Source organism: Phoca vitulina, unplaced genomic scaffold (genome assembly GCF_004348235.1).
Source record: "Phoca vitulina isolate PV1807 unplaced genomic scaffold, GSC_HSeal_1.0 scaffold6, whole genome shotgun sequence".
Taxonomy (NCBI): Eukaryota; Metazoa; Chordata; class Mammalia; order Carnivora; family Phocidae; genus Phoca; species Phoca vitulina.
The window spans coordinates 55,297,337-55,316,522 of record NW_022589709.1 but is presented as its reverse complement, the minus strand read 5'-3'; the positions used below and the strand labels follow the sequence as shown (position 1 = coordinate 55,316,522).

The following is a 19,186-nucleotide window of genomic DNA, read 5'->3' as shown; positions in this document are numbered from 1 at the left end:
AATAGCTCACGGGGCGCTATACCTTAGGGGCAGTACCACACTGCCGAGAGATGTGCAGGATTCCTCGCTGTTTTTGTGGGGTGAGGCTGAACTCCTGAGTGGATTGCTAGACCTTTGGGGAAGGTTACCCCTCGGCATTGCCTCCGCAAGTGGTAGTGCCATTTAAGATGGACAGCATAGGCTTTGGGCCGGGGTTTTAGGACTGAAAGACCAAGAAAACCAAGACAAAGCCAGAGTAAAGAACGAAAACAAATTTTTAACCGTTCAGTGTTCTGGTGTATCCGTGGGTGGACATTCTCTCTTATCCATTAATTTTTCTTCAACAATTTTTCAAGTACCTGCTTTATGTCACAGAACCAGAGATGTCTCCGCCACGGCCTGTGCATCTTGAGCTTGAAGACAGAGCCTGGTTCTGGGCACTTTGGTCGCGTGCTTTCTTTGACCCACTTCAACAAGCAGTTTGTTGACTCTTGGGTTCCAAGTCTTTGACACCTATTTAGAGTCTTAAGTAGGCTTGTTGAAGTTCACTCTTGGGAAGCTTTCTCTAGCCAAGTTTTTCAGGTTTACAAAAACCTCCTGAAGTCACCTCAGGTGTCTCCCTCACATACTGTTATCCTCCTTTTCCTTCTCCCTTCCTTCTCCCTTACTGTGTGTATGGACAGTGGGTGTCTGCAGTGGGAGTGGGAGTGGCGGTGAGATTCCATCTTCTGAGCTTAGCTGCATTTGTTACTGGAAACTCACGATCCCCGCGCTTGACTGTGTTCCTGCTTTTGAAAGCAAGTCTGCCTTTGCTGAGTTTATCCCCTTTACCTTGAGGGCCTGTCATCGCCACAGGCATTTTCAGGCAAGCCAGTCACCTGAAACCGGTGGAGAGCTCCGAACATGGGCCTTTAAAGGGTTCTCTCTCTGTGATTCTTTCCATTTCAGAATATCCTCTGTCTGGTACCTAGTGGGCACTCGGACATACATTACACGAACAAATGGCTGACACCCTAACCCCATCATCTAACCAAACCAACCAGACGAGTGACAGCTTTACACGGAGCACTGTCAGGGAAGCAAAACACCCAGACTCCAATACCTTAGAAATAAAACACTGTGACACGAGCTGTTCTGTACCCTGGACAAAATCTCTACATTTTAAACTTTGATTTGAAATTAAGGAATGTATAACTATGTCTGTTAGCTGTGAATTAAAAGCCCTCTGAAATACATAAATCTTTTTTTAATTTTCTTTTGAGGATTTGCTAGAATATTTGGATACCCCATAGGTATCGTTGGAAATAATGGAGTTCTCTTTTCTGAATCTGCAAAAAAGGCAAGTGGTGTTAAACATGTTTCAAGATTTTCTGTTTTAATTTAAACATAATTTGCTTTGAAGGTCAAGTAGTGAATGAAAGTTTATTACATAAAAACTTTGAAATATTTAAAAGCTTTAAAATATTTGACCAGATGCCTTAGTAGGCAGAACACTATGTGTACGTGCATGTGAACGTGTGTGTGTGTGTGTGTGTGTGTGTTAGTGCTTGAACAGTTTTTACGGAGCTTTACATTAACCTGTTTTATCTAGAGCACTATTTTTATTTTATTTTTATTTTTTTTTTTAAGGTTTTATTTATTTATTTGTCAGAGAGAGAGAGAGTGTGAGCACAAGCAGGGGGAGCAGTAGGTAGAAGGAGAAGCAGGCTCCTGGCTGAGCAAGGAGCCGGATGTGGGACTCGATCCCAGGACCCTGGGATCATGACCTGAGCCGAAGGCAGACGCTTAACCCACTGAGCCACCCAGGCATCCCAACTAGAGCACTATTTAAAAAATCCAATGTTTTAAAAAGTTCTTATAAGATACATGAATTATAAATGCTGTGGATGACATGTACATAGCCTAAGACTCTTGAGAATCCTTGTCTTGGGAGTGTTTATATTGTTTTCTTTTAAAGTAGAAAACTGAGGAATTCTCTTATGGCGAGGCTCAGGAATTCCTGCTGACAAGCAGTTCTTCTCTTCATTTCTTGAGTTTCACTTGCTGTTCAGACTGTTCGTGATTGATGTCACCCTACAGCTGTGTGCCAGCGATCACATGGGCGACTGCAGAACGCATGCGGTGCCAGCCCAGTCACACGTCCTGTTGGCCGTGGGCGCGCTCGGTGGTATTGTTACTAGCCAGTCACAGGGCGCTCTTTCTGACTGCTGACCCGAGTATGGTGTTTGCAGGATACATGAGGGACGCAGATTTCTTAACCCCCTCTTTATTTTTTTTATTTATTTTTTTAAGATTTTATTTATTTATTTGACAGAGAGAGAGAGAGAGTGAGAGCAGGAACACAAGCAGGGGGAGTGGGAGAGGGAGAAGCCAGCTTCCCACAGAGCGGGGAGCCCGACGCGGGGCTCGATCCCAGGACCCTGGGATCATGACCTGAGCCAAAGGCAGACACTTAACGACTGAGCCACCCAGGCGCCCCTTAACCCCCTCTTTAAAAATATTATCTTCTTTGCTCTTAGGGGGCTCACTTCATCCAGATATGCTGCCAAAGGAATACTCCTCTGCTGTTCCTTCAAAACATTACCGGTAAGAAAATAGCTTAATCAGTCTTGTTGCATTATTCCAGAGCCTCATTGTCCAGTATGACTCCAGTATTGGACAGTGTAGACCTAGAACACTTCTGTCATAGCAGAAAGTTCTATTGGATACTCTTTGTAGAGTCTCTTTTAGGCTTAACCCTAATATATGAGAAGTTTATCCATATTTGGATAAAGCAGTTTCTGAGTTACCCGTATCACCGTCAGACGGCTTCCCTTTCCCCATCCACACGCATACCTACCCCTCCAGCAGCAGCAGGGCTGTGTTCTCTACCAGGAACACTCTGATCTCACTCTGAGGGCGTTGTCTGTCCCATCGTCTCTGAGCTAACACTTTGTTTTCCTTAAAGGACTTCATGCACATTCTGTGGTTCACCCTTTGCCTCATCTTTTCTTGTGTAGTTAATTCTGCCTGAAGCGACATATTATAAAAGGTCTGTGCACATCCTGAACAATAGTCTGGGGATTTGAGTTTAGATTCCAAAGAATGGTGTGATCAGTATCACCTCTCTGGATTTCATGTTTCACAAATGATCTTAATAGGGTGGATGAAATGATTTGTAAGGTTTTCTGGTTGTAGATTTCTTTTTCTTAGAATTCTAGGATTCTATTATTTATATTGTATGTTGCACTTAGATATGTTGGTTAGCTGAAAGCGCCCCCCCCCCCATCTTCTGTGATCTGTGGTTATCTCAGGGTCAAAGGAAGGAGGGCTCTCAATTAGTTGTTAGAATCAGGCAAGTCTTCACAAGAAAAAGGAGCTTGGCTCATGGTGGTCAGCAGGGCTTTAAATAGTCCTGGTGCTAAAACATCTTTATCTGGTGCTGCTCTTAAGTTTATGATACTTGGTTAGATGAGTTTTGAGAGGCATTCTATCCAGACAGAAGCCTGAGGGGGTCCTATGTGGCAAACCTGGTAATAGGGCAAATGAAAAGGATTCTGAGGCTTCACTAGTCCAGGAACCTTGTTTCTAATAATGGTTCGTGGTTTCTTAACCATTAGTAAAGTAAACCTTCTTCCTGGAAGATATACCTACGTTTTTGTTCTTTGGTATTTAGTTGGGTTGGGGGCAGAGAGCAGAGGTTGAGTTTGGTTTTGCAACCTTGCATTTGAGATACTTGTGTGACACTCATGGAGATAACATACATGCAGAGGGCAGTTGAATAAATCTTGAGCACAGAAGACATGTGTTAGCTGTAGGTGAAAATGTAGGCGTCCTCAGAATAGGTAGATGTTATTTGAAGCTGTGGGAAGAGATGAGAACACCCCTAGAGAAGAGAAGAGGGCTCAGGGACAGTCTTTGAGTAACTCTGATTTCTTCCACAGAGATGAGAGTAGAGGAAGGAAGGGAGCACGAAGATGTTGTTTTTCATGCTGGGAAGGATTGGGGAAAGGCAAGTGGGGCGGCATAATCTTTCTCAAGGCAAAATCTATAGGGACTAGAGAGGCGGTGGGGCGCCGGCTCAGGGAGCAGAGCTTGAAGATGGCTGCTGCTTGAGACGGCTGCTGTGGAATGTTTCCGGGAGTCCAGACAAGGCAGAAAGAGGAGCTGCGACCTATAGTGAGGGCCCTGCTCGGGGGTCCCAGGGAAGCCCATCGCGCCGGCGAGGGGAGGGCTGGCCCGTCGGTACTGTTGTAGCCGCAGCTCGTACAGGCGTCTCAGGGAAACTGAGTGGAATCGGAGGACTCCGTGGCTGGGGACTTGCAAAGCAAAAACAGTGGCAGTCAGGCGAGTGAGTGGGTGGGTGGGGAGGGAGCCACATGAAGCCTGACTTGGGTTCTGTGAGGGGAGGAGGAACGCGCCCGGAAGGCCCGGAAGGCCCAGGGTGACTGCCGAGCAGTTTCAGCAGAGCTGGGAGCTTGAGGCAGTCGAGGAATCCTGTTAATTGTGGAAAATCCTTCTACCTCGCTATTGAGTCACTGGCAGGCGCTCTCAGCATCGATGAAACATTCATCTTTATTTCTTCCGAGTTGTAAAGCAGCATTTCCGAAGGAGCAGTTTCTGTATTGAAGCAGGTCCGTGAGTACCGGAGGCCTCACAGCGCGCCTTGCCACAGCCCTTTGTCCTTAGCCTGCCGGGTCACGTTCTTTCATCACCAAGCCGCTGTCCTGAGAGAATTTCTTGAAGATAAGTTTCTTGCATCCTTATCTCGCTTGAAGATCTTTGTGTGCATCCAGATGAACCATTCTAAGGAAAATTTTAGAAATGATTAAAAAATTGTATTTTCTCTTTTACAGCACACTTTTTTGGGGGATATATTTCATGTATGAATATTTCATTACAGTGAGAGGCCTTGTAGTAAAATATAGTTGGTAAGATGTCCTTCAAATACCATGTTGGAATTGACTTCTGCACATAAATCCCATCATCCAGAGGCTTTTTTTCTTTCCTTTCTTGTAGGATTTATGGTTGGTAGAGAATATGAAGCTGAAGGAATTGCCAAGGATGGTGCCAAGATGGTGGCTGCCGTAGCCTGTGCCAAAGTGCCCAAGATAACTGTCATCATTGGGGGATCTTACGGGGCCGGAAACTATGGGATGTGTGGCAGAGCATATAGGTAGGTGGTTGTCGTGGTTTTCTCCGCAACAAAGAATTACACTTCAAGTATAATTATAAATGGTCAGTTCGTTACGGGTTTATTTGAAACACAGAATGACATTTGCAGATCTTGGTCAGTGATACCGTAATTTGTATCATCTGGAGGAGTGAAATGAAGTGTAAGGCTAAATGTGCTACTTGGAAGAAATCCACAATGGGAATCAGGAAATATTTTGAAATGGCTGATGATGAAAATACTACATATCATAACTTATGTGATGCAGCTGAAGTCTTGCTTTGAGGAACGTGTGTAGTAGACGTAAATATATATATATATTGGAAAAGAAGTAAGGCCGGAAATCAATGAGCCAGCTCAGGAAGTTCGCAGAACAGCATATTAAACACAAGAAAAATAGAAAACAGGACATTATAAAGATAGAAGAATCAGGGAAGGCCAGAGTTGTTTTTGTTTAAAAAAGGTTAACAAATTTGATAATCTCCTAGTAAAACTAAAAAATAAAGCAGAAAGGCTTTATTTTATATCAGGAATGGAAAACAGGACATGACCACAGATAATAAGGGGATATTTTGAATGTTTTTATGCCCAGTAAATTGACATGAGATGCAAAAATAAAATTGATCGGAACAGACATCACAATCACCTGGAGAACTTAGAAATCCTACTCCATTCAGGCCACACCTCTGGAGATTAGCCTGGGGTGGGTTCCAAGCCTGGTTTTCCCCTTGTAATGCACAGCTAGAATGAAGAACCACTAATTTAGAAGGTAAACACAGGCCTGTGAAAATTGCTGTGTTGTACAGTGAATTAACTTCATCATTTTTTCTCTTCTACCCGCACAGCCCAAGATTCCTCTACCTGTGGCCAAACGCTCGCATCTCAGTGATGGGAGGAGAGCAGGCAGCCAATGTGTTGGCTACAGTAGCAAAGGACCAAAGAGCACGTGAAGGGAAACAAGTAAATGCCATTTCTTCTGCCTCTCTGGGTTTGGCTTTTACCACTGAACACTCTGGAGGCAGGGAGCAGCTTGCCCAGAACCTCTCAGTGTTCATGGGTCAGGGTCTCACCCCAGGGCCTGGCTTCATTTAGAAGATGCTGACTTTGAGAAATACCGACTTACATATGCTGTGTCTCTCTTCTTAGAGTCACTTTATTTGAGGTCCCTTCTTGTAATTTTTCCGACTCTCCAAGAAAACTCTTCAGAAACTGTGCCTGTGAGTGCCTGAGGCATAAAGATGTTTGGCTCTTAGTCATTTGCCATTAGTGAGATTTAAAGAAATGTGATTTACTTCTTTGATTTTATGACTGAAAGCAGCAGAATTTTGTTTTTTCAGTTTCTGCCTTAGATTGTGTTTGAGTGGGAGGGCTCAGTCATCTAACTGAGGAATGAGTAACATTATACTGTGCATGGATAAATGAAGGAAAACGGAGAGGTCACTGGCAGCTTGATGAAAGGCAGATCAGCAAGGGGCTGCTTTTAGTTTTGCTGCATGTTAATAGAAGGTACTTTAAGGGATTATTATTTAGGTCTCGTCAGCAACATCAAACAAAAGGTACTGAGGACTCCACAGGGTACAGTGTGCTCCCAAGCACCTTAGAAAATTTACATGACTCAGAGAAAATGTGGTTCTTGCCCCTTAAGGAGCTGACATTCTGGGGGCTGACAACTCACAGTCTAAGGGTTGAGTGAACAACAAGGTAATTTATTAAGGCAGGTTCTTCACTGCAGGTTTGTTTTTTTTTTTTTAGATTTTATTTATTTATTTAATTGACAGGGAGAGAGAGAGAGAGATACAGCGTGAGAGGGAACACAAGCAGGGGGAGTGGGAGAGGAAGAAGCAGGCTTCCGGCTGAGCAGGGAGCCCGATGCGGGGCTCGATCCCAGAACCCTGGGATCATGACCTGAGCTGAAGGCAGTCGCTTAACCAACTGAGCCACCCAGGCGCCCCTTCACTGCAGGTTTTTAAAGTGGATTCTTTTGTTTGTGTCTCAGAGATTCTTCTGAAGTTTTGCATTAATTTTTTTTTTTTGAGAGAGCGCACACGTGCATGAGTGGGTGGTGGGGAGCAGCGCAGAGGTGGTGATGGGGCAGAGGGAGAGAGAATCTCAGCAGGTCCGATTCAGGGCTCGATTCTATGACCCTGAGATCATGACCTGAGCCGAAATCAAGAGTGGGAGGCTTAACTGACTGAGCCACCCAGAGGCCCCCTCACTAATTTTTGTTAGTTAGAACTTACAGCTATTTTGTGTAAGCACCAAGCCTTCAAATGATTGATGCATGTTCTTGGAATTGTTCAAGTGTGCTGTTTTATCATAACAGGGCATAACATGGAGGAGGCCTTGCCTTGAAGGCTCTCATTCCTGCTATTTAGGGGTCATCTGGTCAACTGTCTAGTGGTGGGATGGGGATAAGATAAGCATGGAGGGTGGGCCCTAGCTCCCTGAATGCATCCCAAACATGCCCCACATCCTCAGTCGTCTTTTCTAAGCAGCAGGAACTCCGCACACTTAAAACTGAGGTTTCATATTCACTTCAGTGCTGATTAGTATCCAAGCAAAATGAAATGTTTATTTGTGTGTGTTTATGTGTGTGTGTGATGGTGGGGGTATAAAGTCCACCTGATACATATTTTTTTAAAGATTTTATTTATTTAGAGAGGGAGAGAGTGGGTGTCAGGGGAGGGGCAGAGGGAGAGAATCCTCAAGCAGACTCCACGCTGAGCATGGGGCCCCACGTGGAGCTTAATTTCACAACCCTGAGACCAGGACCTGAGTCAAAATCAAGAGTCAGATGCTTAAGCAGCTGAGCCACCCAGGCGCCCCTCTACCTGATATTTTGAAGACTTATCTTAAACCGTAGCTCAGTAGTCTCTTACTAGATAGTTGTTCTTTGATTAATTTGACATACAAATCTATGGATTTGTCTCTTTTTATATATGAAAGGAAAGTACAGGATTTTAGTGGTTCTCCCTCCAAATTCTTGACATAAAATTATATTAAACTATGAAAGTACATAAAAGAAGGTTGGATTTATTTATCATTTATCATTTGTTTTTGGTGTGAAATACTTTTTAAGTTGAAAATATTTTTCAGGGTTTCAAAATTAGTTTGCATAAAGATTTTTACAACTGAATTAATTATCACTTGTTTCTGGCAATACGGGTGGGCAAGCCACTAAATTTTTTTTTTTTTTTAATTTTTTTTAAGATTTTATTATTTATTTGAGAGAGAGAGAGGGATAGAGCACAAGCGGGGGAGCAGCAGAGAGAGAGGGAGAAGCAGGCTCCCCGCCGAGCAGGGAGCCCGATGCGGGGCTCGATCCCAGGACCCTGGGATCATGACCTGAGCCGAAGGCAGACGCTTAACCGACTGAGCCACCCAGGCGCCCCGCCACTAAATTTTTAATTAGGGAAAAATATCTCTCAGCTATTTGAACTTATTCAAGTTGTGGTTGTTGTTTTATCCCTTTAAGCTTTAAAATTTTTTGAATTTGGCTCTTTTGAATGAAAATTCCCTACTTGTCCACTTTTAACAGAAGCTGCTAAATGTAAGGTTGCCCTCTCACTACATTGTATAATTCACATCCATTGTTGGAGCCTGCTAGAATATGTGATACCCTTGGTTTTGAACTTTACACTAAACAGCTTCAGGATGTTCTCTGATAAGGGAGATGTAATGATGCACCAATGGCACTCATGTCTCAGGTGAGATCTTGTGTGTGAAAGCATCACTTGTAATCTCTATATATCACTGTGCAGATGTTGGTTGTAACATTATTATTCATGAAATGCTTGCCCCTTTTTTCTTGAGGTTCTCTTGAGTGGATCTGTTGTTTTATTGCAGTGGACTGACTCATGGTCCTTTTTCTTTCAGTTCTCCAGTGCTGATGAAGCAGCCTTAAAAGAGCCCATCATTAAGAGGTTTGAAGAGGAAGGAGACCCTTACTACTCCAGTGCAAGGTGGGAGCCAAGGAATAACCATCTCCCTGATGGGTGCATCTGGGCTGTCAGGGCGGCAGCTTTACAGAGATCTGGACAGTTGGGTTGGTCCAGCCTTCATGGGAACCACAAAGGAACGTTTGGACACACTTAATTTCATATTGTTCTGTCTATAATGGGAATGTCTGCTGAAACACCACCCCCTTCTCCCAGGCTGGGCTGTGCACCCACCACCATTGGTCTGATTCTGCAGCCCTCCCCCCCTTCTTCCTTATCCCACTTATAGGTGAGGTGTCTGGGCCTACAGAGGCTGAAAAGTTTAAGAGTTAAGAGTTATCCTGGCTGTGTTGTTTTCAGGAATTCGTTCTTTTATAATGTTTTGCTTCAACATGTGGATTCTTGTCCTATCACTCTTTGATTATTTCCTGTTTACCCCATTTTAAACACGAGATTGGCTGGATATTTGTGGGCACTTCTAACAAGCGTGCTTGTGCATTCAGAAGGTGATTGCTCACAGCCAGGGTCTATGTGTCAACACCAAGTAATCACCCCACACGCCATTGCAGCTCTTGGTTCTGTTTGTTTCTTACACCGCTTAATGAGGTAATAAATTATCATGGCCTGCCCGGGCTGGAGGCTGGCTGGCGTGTGTGCATTAAGATCTCTGTTTTCAGCAACTTTAATGTTCTTCATTCGGAAGAATAATCTAAGCTTCCTATCTTCATCTTATCCCTTGGGCAGATGGAATAAAGAAAATAGCTATTTGTGTCTTTCAAAATTAGGTTATGCTGTGATTTATGTCATTTACTGGTGAAGGTAAGCTGGAGAGGAAGGAGAAAAGAAAATAAATTAGAATTCATTCAGTCATCTGAACACAACTTTTGTGGCAGGTGCTGCTCCTAGCACTGGGGGTACAAGGGCTGAATATACTTATTTTCAAGAGCATATTTAATTTCAGGATGAAAATAACATCATTTGGCATCTTTAAAAGGCCCATTTCTTTTCTTGTTAATACGTATTTTCGCCAGCAAATTCGCAGGTATATTTTGTTGTTGTGGGTCATTGATTGATTTAGTTAAGACCAACGTATTTTATAGTTTTTGAGACCTAAACATGTTCTTGTTTACCATCACTTAAACAGACTTCTATAGTAGCCAGTAAAAGCAAAGAGGAAATAGAAAACCCTAAAAAAAAGGCTTAAGAGAAAATAATAAATTGTAAGCTCCCCTACAGTTTTTTGTTTCTCCGTAAGATTTTGAGTGAAATTCACGAGGATGGTTGAAATATTAAACTTTGAAAAATAGTGTATCTTGTGTGAGCCATTAATAAGTTTTTCAGCCCTGGCTAAGTCATCTTTTGAGAAAGACTGAATCCCTTATTATTTTCATGCTTACATTAGTATTATTATTTTAATGGACTGTACTCAAGGCAGGAGAGCAAATGGCCCAGATAGATTTATCTTTGGAAATAAATATTGTAAGACACGAAGGTTTTCCTCTTAATCTGAGGATGCTTAACCCTTCTGTTGAAACACTTGGTGGCAGGGGGACAGCAATTTTCTTTCAAAGATGAAAGGATTTTCAAGCCAATTTATGGTTCCTTCCTCAGGTTTAGTAAATCTCAGCTTAACAGTAACCTTCTGTGGTCTGTTTCAGCTCTACCATGGTTGGACCTGTCTTTTCAGAGAGCTCTTTCATTATGCACTGCTGTAACCTGTGTTTCTCCTAATCCCTCATTTTAGAGGTACAGCCTGCCTGTTTTCTTCTGCTCACTTCTTTTTACAATCAGAACTTTTCCAGGCATTTGATCAGGGCCTCTTACCTGGAATGGTCATTTTCATGACCATCACAAAGGGGCCCTGGCTTTGCCGAGCTCGCTGGATTCTTCTGCTGGAGGCTTCAGAAGGGAGTGTAATCAATTGACCTGGTTACGCATGACAAGAGTGGCCTTTTCCTTATTGGCTGTTGATACGTCAGGGTCCCTGTTATGAATGTTTTATGAGCAAAGATTTGATTCATGGCCTGTCGATGTAAGTATGGTTTAATAATTGATGCTATTGTCCAGATACCGAAGGCAGTTTGTTTAAAGAAAGCCAAACTGCCACCTACTAATGACCTTTAAAAAACAGTATTTCTCTTTCGTTTTTCTTTATAAAATTGAGGTTGTCAGTGAAAAGCAAACACATTCCTACTTCAAAGTTTCTTTTGTAGGCAGCTTAAAACAATTACTTATTTTCCTATTGTAGCAAAAAATAAAGAGCTTATATTGAAGGTATTTTATTAACCAAATGTAGTGAAGTCTCTTCAGTAATTGTCATCGTTTCTTGAAAGTTTGGGAGTTTGGGGGAATACACCTTTTCCGGTAGAGACTTTGGTTTGAGATTATTACCTGGGTTCATGGGCCTCTCTCCATATTAATAACAGGGACACATCAACTTGTACATTTGGATGTGGGCAGAAGAGGAACAGGAAACATTTTCCTGAAATACATAAAAATATGTTAAAATCAAGGATTATTCTGAGGTTTCTAGAAGCAGTTCCCAAAGCCATAAGCTCACTCTGACATTCTCTGAGGGCCTGGGATGAAAGTCCTGTCGTTTTTCTTTCTCTCTTTTCCCCTCCTCTGAAGGTGGTTTCTTTTGTGAGAATGTAGTGCACAGAAGCTCATCAGTCAATCCCTCTAGGACCTGAGGAAAAACCCCAGCGTTTCTGGACATAAATTGTGTAAATGGTTGTTCGGTGATGGAATCCTAATAACTTGTGTTTTGTTCTTTTATCAGGCTATGGGATGATGGGATTATTGATCCAGTGGACACCAGACTGGTGCTGGGTCTCAGTCTTAGTGCGGCCCTCAACGCACCAATCCAGAAGACTGACTTCGGCATCTTGAGGATGTAACTGGAATATAAGGCGTCTTCCATAGGACGTGTACCAAAAATTAATGTACTGGTAGCCTTAAAATTTTAGACTTTTCCAACATGTGGCTATTATGGTAAAATTGTTTTCTCAACACAGTGCATTGTACTTTTCTACCTTAAAAAAAAATCAGTAAGGGGCGCCTGGGTGGCTCAGTTGGTTAAGCGACTGCCTTCGGCTCAGGTCATGATCCTGGAGTCCTGGGATCAAGTCCCGCATCGGGCTCCCTACTCCGCAGGGAGTCTGCTTCTCCCTCTGACCCTCCCCCCTCTCATGTGCTCTCTCTCTCTCATTCTCTCTCTCTCAAATAAATAAAATCTTTAAAAAAAAAAAAAAAAAAAATCAGTAAAGATATTTATTTGATGAACTTCAATTCCTTGTCCATTTTCTTAGAGAAATTTTTCTGTGGCTCCACTTTACCACCCATAAAATGAAGAGAATAACTTATAGTTAGCCTTTCTAACCCACGTGAAGTATGAAAAGTTCCATAACCTATAAATCCCAGGTATGATTGAGATTATTCACAGAAAGTTGTTTTTCCACGGAAATGATTGCTTTGCTGATTATGCACGATGCTATTTTAACACACATAATTTTTAGAAGCATCTATTACTTTGCCTTTCAGCCACCATCCTACTCCTTCCTGTAACAGTCAGACTTGTTGCTGTCTGCACTCGGGGCTCTGTTTCCTCCCCATTCTCTCTTCAGCCTACACCTCATCGGCTTCCACTGCCAACAGCCCTCTCCAAGGTTGGCCTCCATGTTGCTGAAGCCAGTGGGTTCTTTCCCGATGTTACTGGACTGAATTTTCTGTGGCATTAAGAGCAGTCAAACACTTGTTCCTAGCAGTGCTATCCTTAGCTTTCAGACTGTAACTCTAGGTTTTCCACCAACCTCTTTGGCCCTTCTTGTTCCGTCTCCTTTGTCAGGCTCTGTTCCTCTATGCATTTCTCTCCCACTCCCTTCACCATTTGTCCTGATTTTTCATTAGTAAAACATGAATAGATTCTGATTCTGAAAGATACAAAAATAACATGAAAGTATCTCCTCATTCTTTTTGAAAAATTGTGGTAAAATATATATAACATAAAATGTACCATTTTAACCATTTTTAGCTGCACAGTTCTGTGGCATGAAGTCCATTCACACGGTCGTGCAACCATGGCCACCATCCAGCTCCAGAACTTTTCATCATTCCAAACAATAGCAGCTCCCCATTCCCTCTCCCCCCAGCCCCTGGCCCTCTCCTCATTCTTAAATGTAGGTGTTTCTCATGGTTTGGTTTATTCTCGCTGGGTCATTTCAGGCCTTATGGCTTCGGTGGCCATCTGAATGTGGATGATTCCTGCATTGAGGCTGTTCTCCCTGAGCTCCAGACCTGTGTATCTAATGGGTCTACTGGATGTCTGCACTGATGGTCTTATAGGAATCTCAGATTCAATCATCAAGGTCTATTGATTTTGCCTCCTGTCTTTTGGATTCCCCATTATTTCCATCTTTCACCACCACGGGCTTTAGAAGTGGTCTATCTGCATCCAGTCTTAGCTAGTACTGCTTCCCCATCACTGTGAGATGAAGATGGCCATTCTAAGTGTGCATCTGGTCATGCTGTTCCTTTGCTCCAATGTCTCACTGGTTCCCTGTCGAAGTGCCAGACCCGTCATGCTCTCCAGGACTGTGACCATCACATCCCCTCTTCTGCCTCATCTCCTTGACTCTTCCTCACGCTCGGTGCTCCAGCTGTTACAGATTTCTTGTTCCTTGAACCTGTAGAGTCCTCCCCACCTTAGGGTCCACCACCCAAGGTTCCCTCTGCCTGTACCATCCTACCTTCCCTTAAACACTTACCTTTTTGTCTCTGTGACTTCCCTGGTTTGGGTTAGACACTGTGCTCTTGTAAAGCCGCAGCCACTTTCTTCTCTGTCTTACATATTTATGAGAAACCTAAACATTTCTTTAATATTGCCCTCCTGCTAGAATGTAAGCTCTGAGAGCAAGGATATCCTGTTCAGCCTGCACCTGCAGGCCCTAGCACTTGTAGGTGCGTACGTATTTGTTGAGTGAATGAGAAATCCATGTTTTAATTGATGTCTTCAGACCACATTACAATTAAGTGACTGATTATGTGATCTAATACAACTATTCAGTGCTTTCCTAATAAAATTAATACTTCAAACTTTGTGTGTCATGTTCAATTTACGCAGCATTTGGGGCACCTGGGTGGCTCAGTCATTAAGCGTCTGCCTTCGGCTCGGGTCATGATCCCGGGGTCCTGGGATCGAGCCCCGCATCAGGCTCCCTGCTCAGCGGGAAGCCTGCTTCTCCCTCTCCCCCTCCCCCTGCTTGTATTCCCTCTCTCACTGTGTCTCTGTCAAATAAGTAAATAAAACCTTAAAAAAAAATTTTAGGCAGCATTTGTGTATCAGAAATCAGTTTAATTTTTTGAGATGTGTACAGATAAATGCTCACAGTTCAGACGTGGGCTGCATTTTCAGAAGGATGTGGGACAAAGTCACTGAGAGGACATCCCCTCCCCTTTCCTTGGAAAGTTCCCCCACCCACTGTTCCTGTAGGGGGAGCCATTTCAAGAACATAGCCTTGAGAGAGGAAGGTGTTGTTGAGACCATCTGAACCCAGTTAAGGCTTCTTTATAAATAAGATTCTGGCTCGTGGGTGTGGAGATGATCTCGTGTTGTGGCGGATGCAGGCCACGCTCAGAAGTGCATTCCCTCGCATACCAACGCGGAGTCGCCTTCTCTCTCCCATCTCTCCCTTGGCCTCCCTGTTCTGGGGCCAGTTTTCGAACCAACAAAGGGGACACGGTAAGCATTTTAAAATAGTAAATTATATTAAAGTTTCAGTTAAAGTTTACATCCATGTCAGAAAACAAAAATTTTTAAAAAAATCAAGTGTAGGTAATACTGCTTTGCTATGAATCCTCAACAAGTCAAAGATTGATGAATTTTTTAGGACTGTTTTTACCTCTCTAAAGAAATTGTTCTCTCTAAAAAGATCACCATCATCATGAGCACCACACTTAAAATAGTTAAATTATGTTACATAGTCAAGCCAATACAAAAAAATTGTTTTATCAAAACAGGCAGCATTTTTCGTTTGCCCCTTCCTAACTTTACTGAGACATAACTGACATATCCCATGGAAGTTGAAGGTGTACAGTGTGACTTGATACACTTATATTGTGAAATGTTTACCACAATGTGGTTACTTAACACATTCACCTCACAGAACTTTTTGTTTGGTAGGGAGAATATTTTTTTTTTTCTACATCTCAGTTCTTAGAAATGAGAATTGCAGCCAGGATAATAGGAGTAACTTAGAATCTTAAGTATGCAGCAAATTAATCTAAATTAGCCACTCTGGGTACTTCGAGAATAAAAGAGACAAAATTAATTGTATTTTTCAGTTTTCAGGAAAAAAATTTCAATTAAGAATTTGTTGAAATATTTTTTTACACTACCAGAAGGCGTTGCGGAATGTTGTTGAATGTGCAAGTAAAATTATCATTTGCCAGATGTGCATGTTCATGCGTAAGGCACAACTAGAGAGGCTGGTATGACCTTTACAAGGGTAGGTAATGGCAGCTTTTTCCATGATTTAATAAGACTTTTTTGGGGAGAGGCCACATGGTCCTTGTTGGTTCTGAAATGTGTTCGTTGGTGTCCTGGAATGATGATTGATTATTCTGGCCAAAGCCAATTTCTTACAAATCTTAATTACTGGTTCTGAAATTCAGTATTTAGAAAAACTGCAAGAGAATGAACTAGATAATCATGGTCTCTGGTTATTTATGACATTTCTTTGCAAATGTTAGAAATTACAATTAGTATCTAATAATGCCAGGTTATTATTGTTTTAACAAAAGGTCATACCACCAAACACTTAAAAATATATTTTTTAAAAAATTTAATGTGCCTCAAATTCTCTTGTTATATAGAATCAGAATGCTAAGGATAAAGTTGCTCTTGGAGCTAAATGAAATTTCTATCTACTGACCTTTCTAGGCAAATGTACATTCCAAGTGAGGTTTGTAATCAAGCTAATTGATGATCCACTCTGGGATACTTGGGAGGGAACAGGCCCTGCTGTGAATTACACTGGGGAACAGGTGTGAGCAGATTGGGACCTCCGCTCTCTCTCTAGTTGATTATCACGGAGGACCGATGGATGTCAGGTTTTGATACCTCTTAAAAGCCACTCTTCCAGATACCTGCTTTGTAACGTTTTCGTGGCTTAAAAACAACAACAAAAACAAACAAACAAAAAACAATACAAGTTTATTCTGTTCTAGTTGTGGAGGCCAGAAGTCTAGAATCAAGATATTGGCAGGGCTGTGTTCACTCTGGAGACTGAAGGGAAAATCCGTTCCCTTGTCTTTTTCAGCTTCTAGAGGTCGCCTGCCTGCTTTGTAACTTTGATTGTGGATTTCAGCATTATATCAAACACATGATATGTGTTAGCATTCTAGAGAGCCATTTAATCGGCTCAGGAGGAGAGTTTACCACAAGGCAGGGGCAATTTTCTGTAGCACCCAGCATGTCAGTGTGTCTTGCTGCTTTTCCTTTTACAACGGTGACCCAAATCACAGGTTTATGCTACTCCTTAGGTTAAGAGAGAGAAGGGTTGGGGCGCCTGGGTGGCTGAGATGATTAAGCTTCCGACTCTTGATTTCATCGCAGGTCATGATCTCAGGGTCTTCAAATTGAGGCCTGCACGGAGCCTGCTTAAGATTCTCTCTCTCTCTCAATAAACAAATAAATAAATAAATGATAAGTAATAGACAAAATCTTTAAAAAAATTGTCTGAGGGAGAACAAAGTCTTAGAAGGTTGTGATATAACAGAGAACTGACTGAAGAGAGAACATGACCAGAACTACTTGTTAAAAGTAAGGTGGAAAATAATGCAATATATGTTAAGAAAGAAAAAAAGAAGAAGAATGTAGCAGGAGGGGAAGAATGAAGGGGGGGAAATCGGAGGGGGAGAAGAACCATGAGAGACAATGGACTCTGAAAAACAAACTGAGGGTTCTAGAGGGGAGGGCGGTGGGAGGATGGGTTAGCCTGGTGATGGGTATTGAGAAGGGCACGTTCTGCATGGAGCACTGGGTGTTATGCACAAACAATGAATCATGGAACACTATATCTAAAACTAATGATGTAATGTATGGGGATTAACATAACAATAAAAAAATTAAAAAAAATAAGGTGGAGAAATCAAAAATTTAATGTGTAATTCAGCAAGTGTTAATTATAAGTGAAAAGTTACAGTTTTGGAATGCTAGGGCTACTTTCAAGAGGTTTCTGTAGGAAATGTACATTTTTCAATAGCTTTATCGTACTCCTATGTTGTAAGATAATTAAAAATGACATTTGTTTTAAAATTATAATTTAAAATCCAACAGTGGTTTTTTTTAGAAAACTTGGAGAATTTTCACTTTCTTTACTCTCTCCATAATTTCACCACCCAGAGATAGCTGCTACTATTACTAATTTCATATATCGACTGTATTATTCTTTTTTCTATCTGTGGGATTTTTTTCCACAAAAAAAGTTACTCTGTTACCTTTATTTTCACTTAATGTCCTGTAAATGCCTTGGCATGTTTCCATGTCATGTGCTACTGTATTTACAACAATTGTGATGTTGCACAATACTACATTGTATGGCCATCCTATTTGATTTAACCACTCCCCTGCTTTTGGATATTTAGGTTGTCTCTGGCTTCTCACTATTACAGATAATGCTGCAGTAAATATCTTGTAGTGTCTTTACATAACTGTGATTATTAGTATAAATTCCTAGAAGTGAGATTGTTGGATCAAAGTGTATGTGGGCTTTTAAGACCTATTGCTAAATTCTGTTCTATAAACATATGTTTATGATACAAGTATTGCTGCATTTGTAATGCTGACTCTGGTGCTTTCAGATGCTGCAGTAACTTCCAGTAGAATTTAATTGTTTAGGAAACTAGTGTTCTTGTTAATTTTTAAAAGTTGTGTCTGGGGCGCCTGGGTGGCTCAGTCGTTAAGCGTCTGCCTTCGGCTCAGGTCGTGATCCCAGGGTCCTGGGATCGAGCCCCGCATTGGACTCCCTGCTCCGCGGGGAGCCTGCTTCTCCCTCTCCCACTCCCCCTGCTTGTGTTCCCTCTCTCGCTGTGTCTCTCTCTGTCAAATAAATAAAATTTTTAAAAATAAATAAAAGTTGTGTCTAGGTAACAATGTCACGTTAGGAACAAGTTGTGAAGACTCAACAAAATGCGTGGGTGGCATCATGGTTGTGGAGGGACTGGGAAAGATGGGGAGAAGGCCAGTTAACCCCTAGTTCTGCTACCAAAAAGCTATGTGAACTTGAAGATGGGCGGGAACCAAGTTCAGCCTCTCTGACCTAGTAGTTGTTTCCTTCTCTCTGTCTAGTTAGTCAAGTTTTCTTTCCACTTCCCCAGATCCCCTTTATTTCTGCTACTTATGGGGGCAAGTGGCCTGAGAGGGGTGAGGATTGGAGGCAGGGAAAGGTCTTTGAAGGTGGGGATTTAATAGAGAACTTAAAGAGAAAACAGAACCACACCTACTTGTTAGAAGTAAGTTGGAGAAAAAAATAGGGTATGTTAAGAATGATTATTACTATTTTATTATTATTAAAGATTTTACTTATTTGTGAGAGAGTGAGCAAGAGAGAGCATGAGCTGGGGGAGGGGCAGAGACAAAGGGAGAAGCAGGCTCCCCACTGAGCAGGGAGCCCGATGCGGGCTCCATCCCAGGATCCTGGGATTATGACCTGAGCCAGAGGTAGACACTTCACTGACTGAGCCACCCAGGTGCCCCTATCATCATCATCATCATCATCATCATCATTCTGCACATAAGTATGCGCCAGCTGGCTTGGTAAGACTGAGGTGGAGACCACTTGCCAGGTGGTTGTGTTCTTGAGCTTTGTCAGAGTTTATTTTTTTCAAATGAACAAACATTTACTGAAGGCCTATGGTGTGTCTGGCTTTGGGATAGAATACAGAGTAAATAGGGTAGTTAATACTTAAACAACTACGGCATGGCCCCTTCCTGGCGTAGCCATGGGTCAGTGACTTGGTGGGTATTTTCACCCGCTCAGTCCCCCTCCATTGTCTTTCAGTAAAGTGCCCCCCTCGTACTCCTTGGGGAACTACCCCTCTCCTGTTTTGTGCAGTC

General features: G+C 42.3%; 1 protein-coding gene across 2 annotated transcripts in view; it reads left to right on the top strand.

Moving 5' to 3' along the window:
* MCCC2 (methylcrotonoyl-CoA carboxylase 2) overlaps positions 1-12,161 on the top strand; it is a 66,640-nt gene extending 54,479 nt beyond the window's left edge. Inside the window, exons 12-18 of one of the 2 annotated variants that reach the window (XM_032404249.1) lie at positions 1,242-1,318; positions 2,499-2,565; positions 4,978-5,134; positions 5,977-6,091; positions 9,008-9,093; positions 10,728-10,815; positions 11,852-11,927. In XM_032404249.1, coding sequence (XP_032260140.1) covers positions 1,242-1,318; positions 2,499-2,565; positions 4,978-5,134; positions 5,977-6,091; positions 9,008-9,093; positions 10,728-10,800 — 575 coding nt within the window. In that variant the 3' untranslated portion in view covers positions 10,801-10,815; positions 11,852-11,927. Of the gene's footprint in view, positions 1-1,241; positions 1,319-2,498; positions 2,566-4,977; positions 5,135-5,976; positions 6,092-9,007; positions 9,094-10,727; positions 10,816-11,851 lie in introns of both variants that reach the window. The other variant, XM_032404248.1, reaches the window with a different exon arrangement.
* The last annotated feature ends 7,025 nt before the right edge of the window (positions 12,162-19,186 follow it).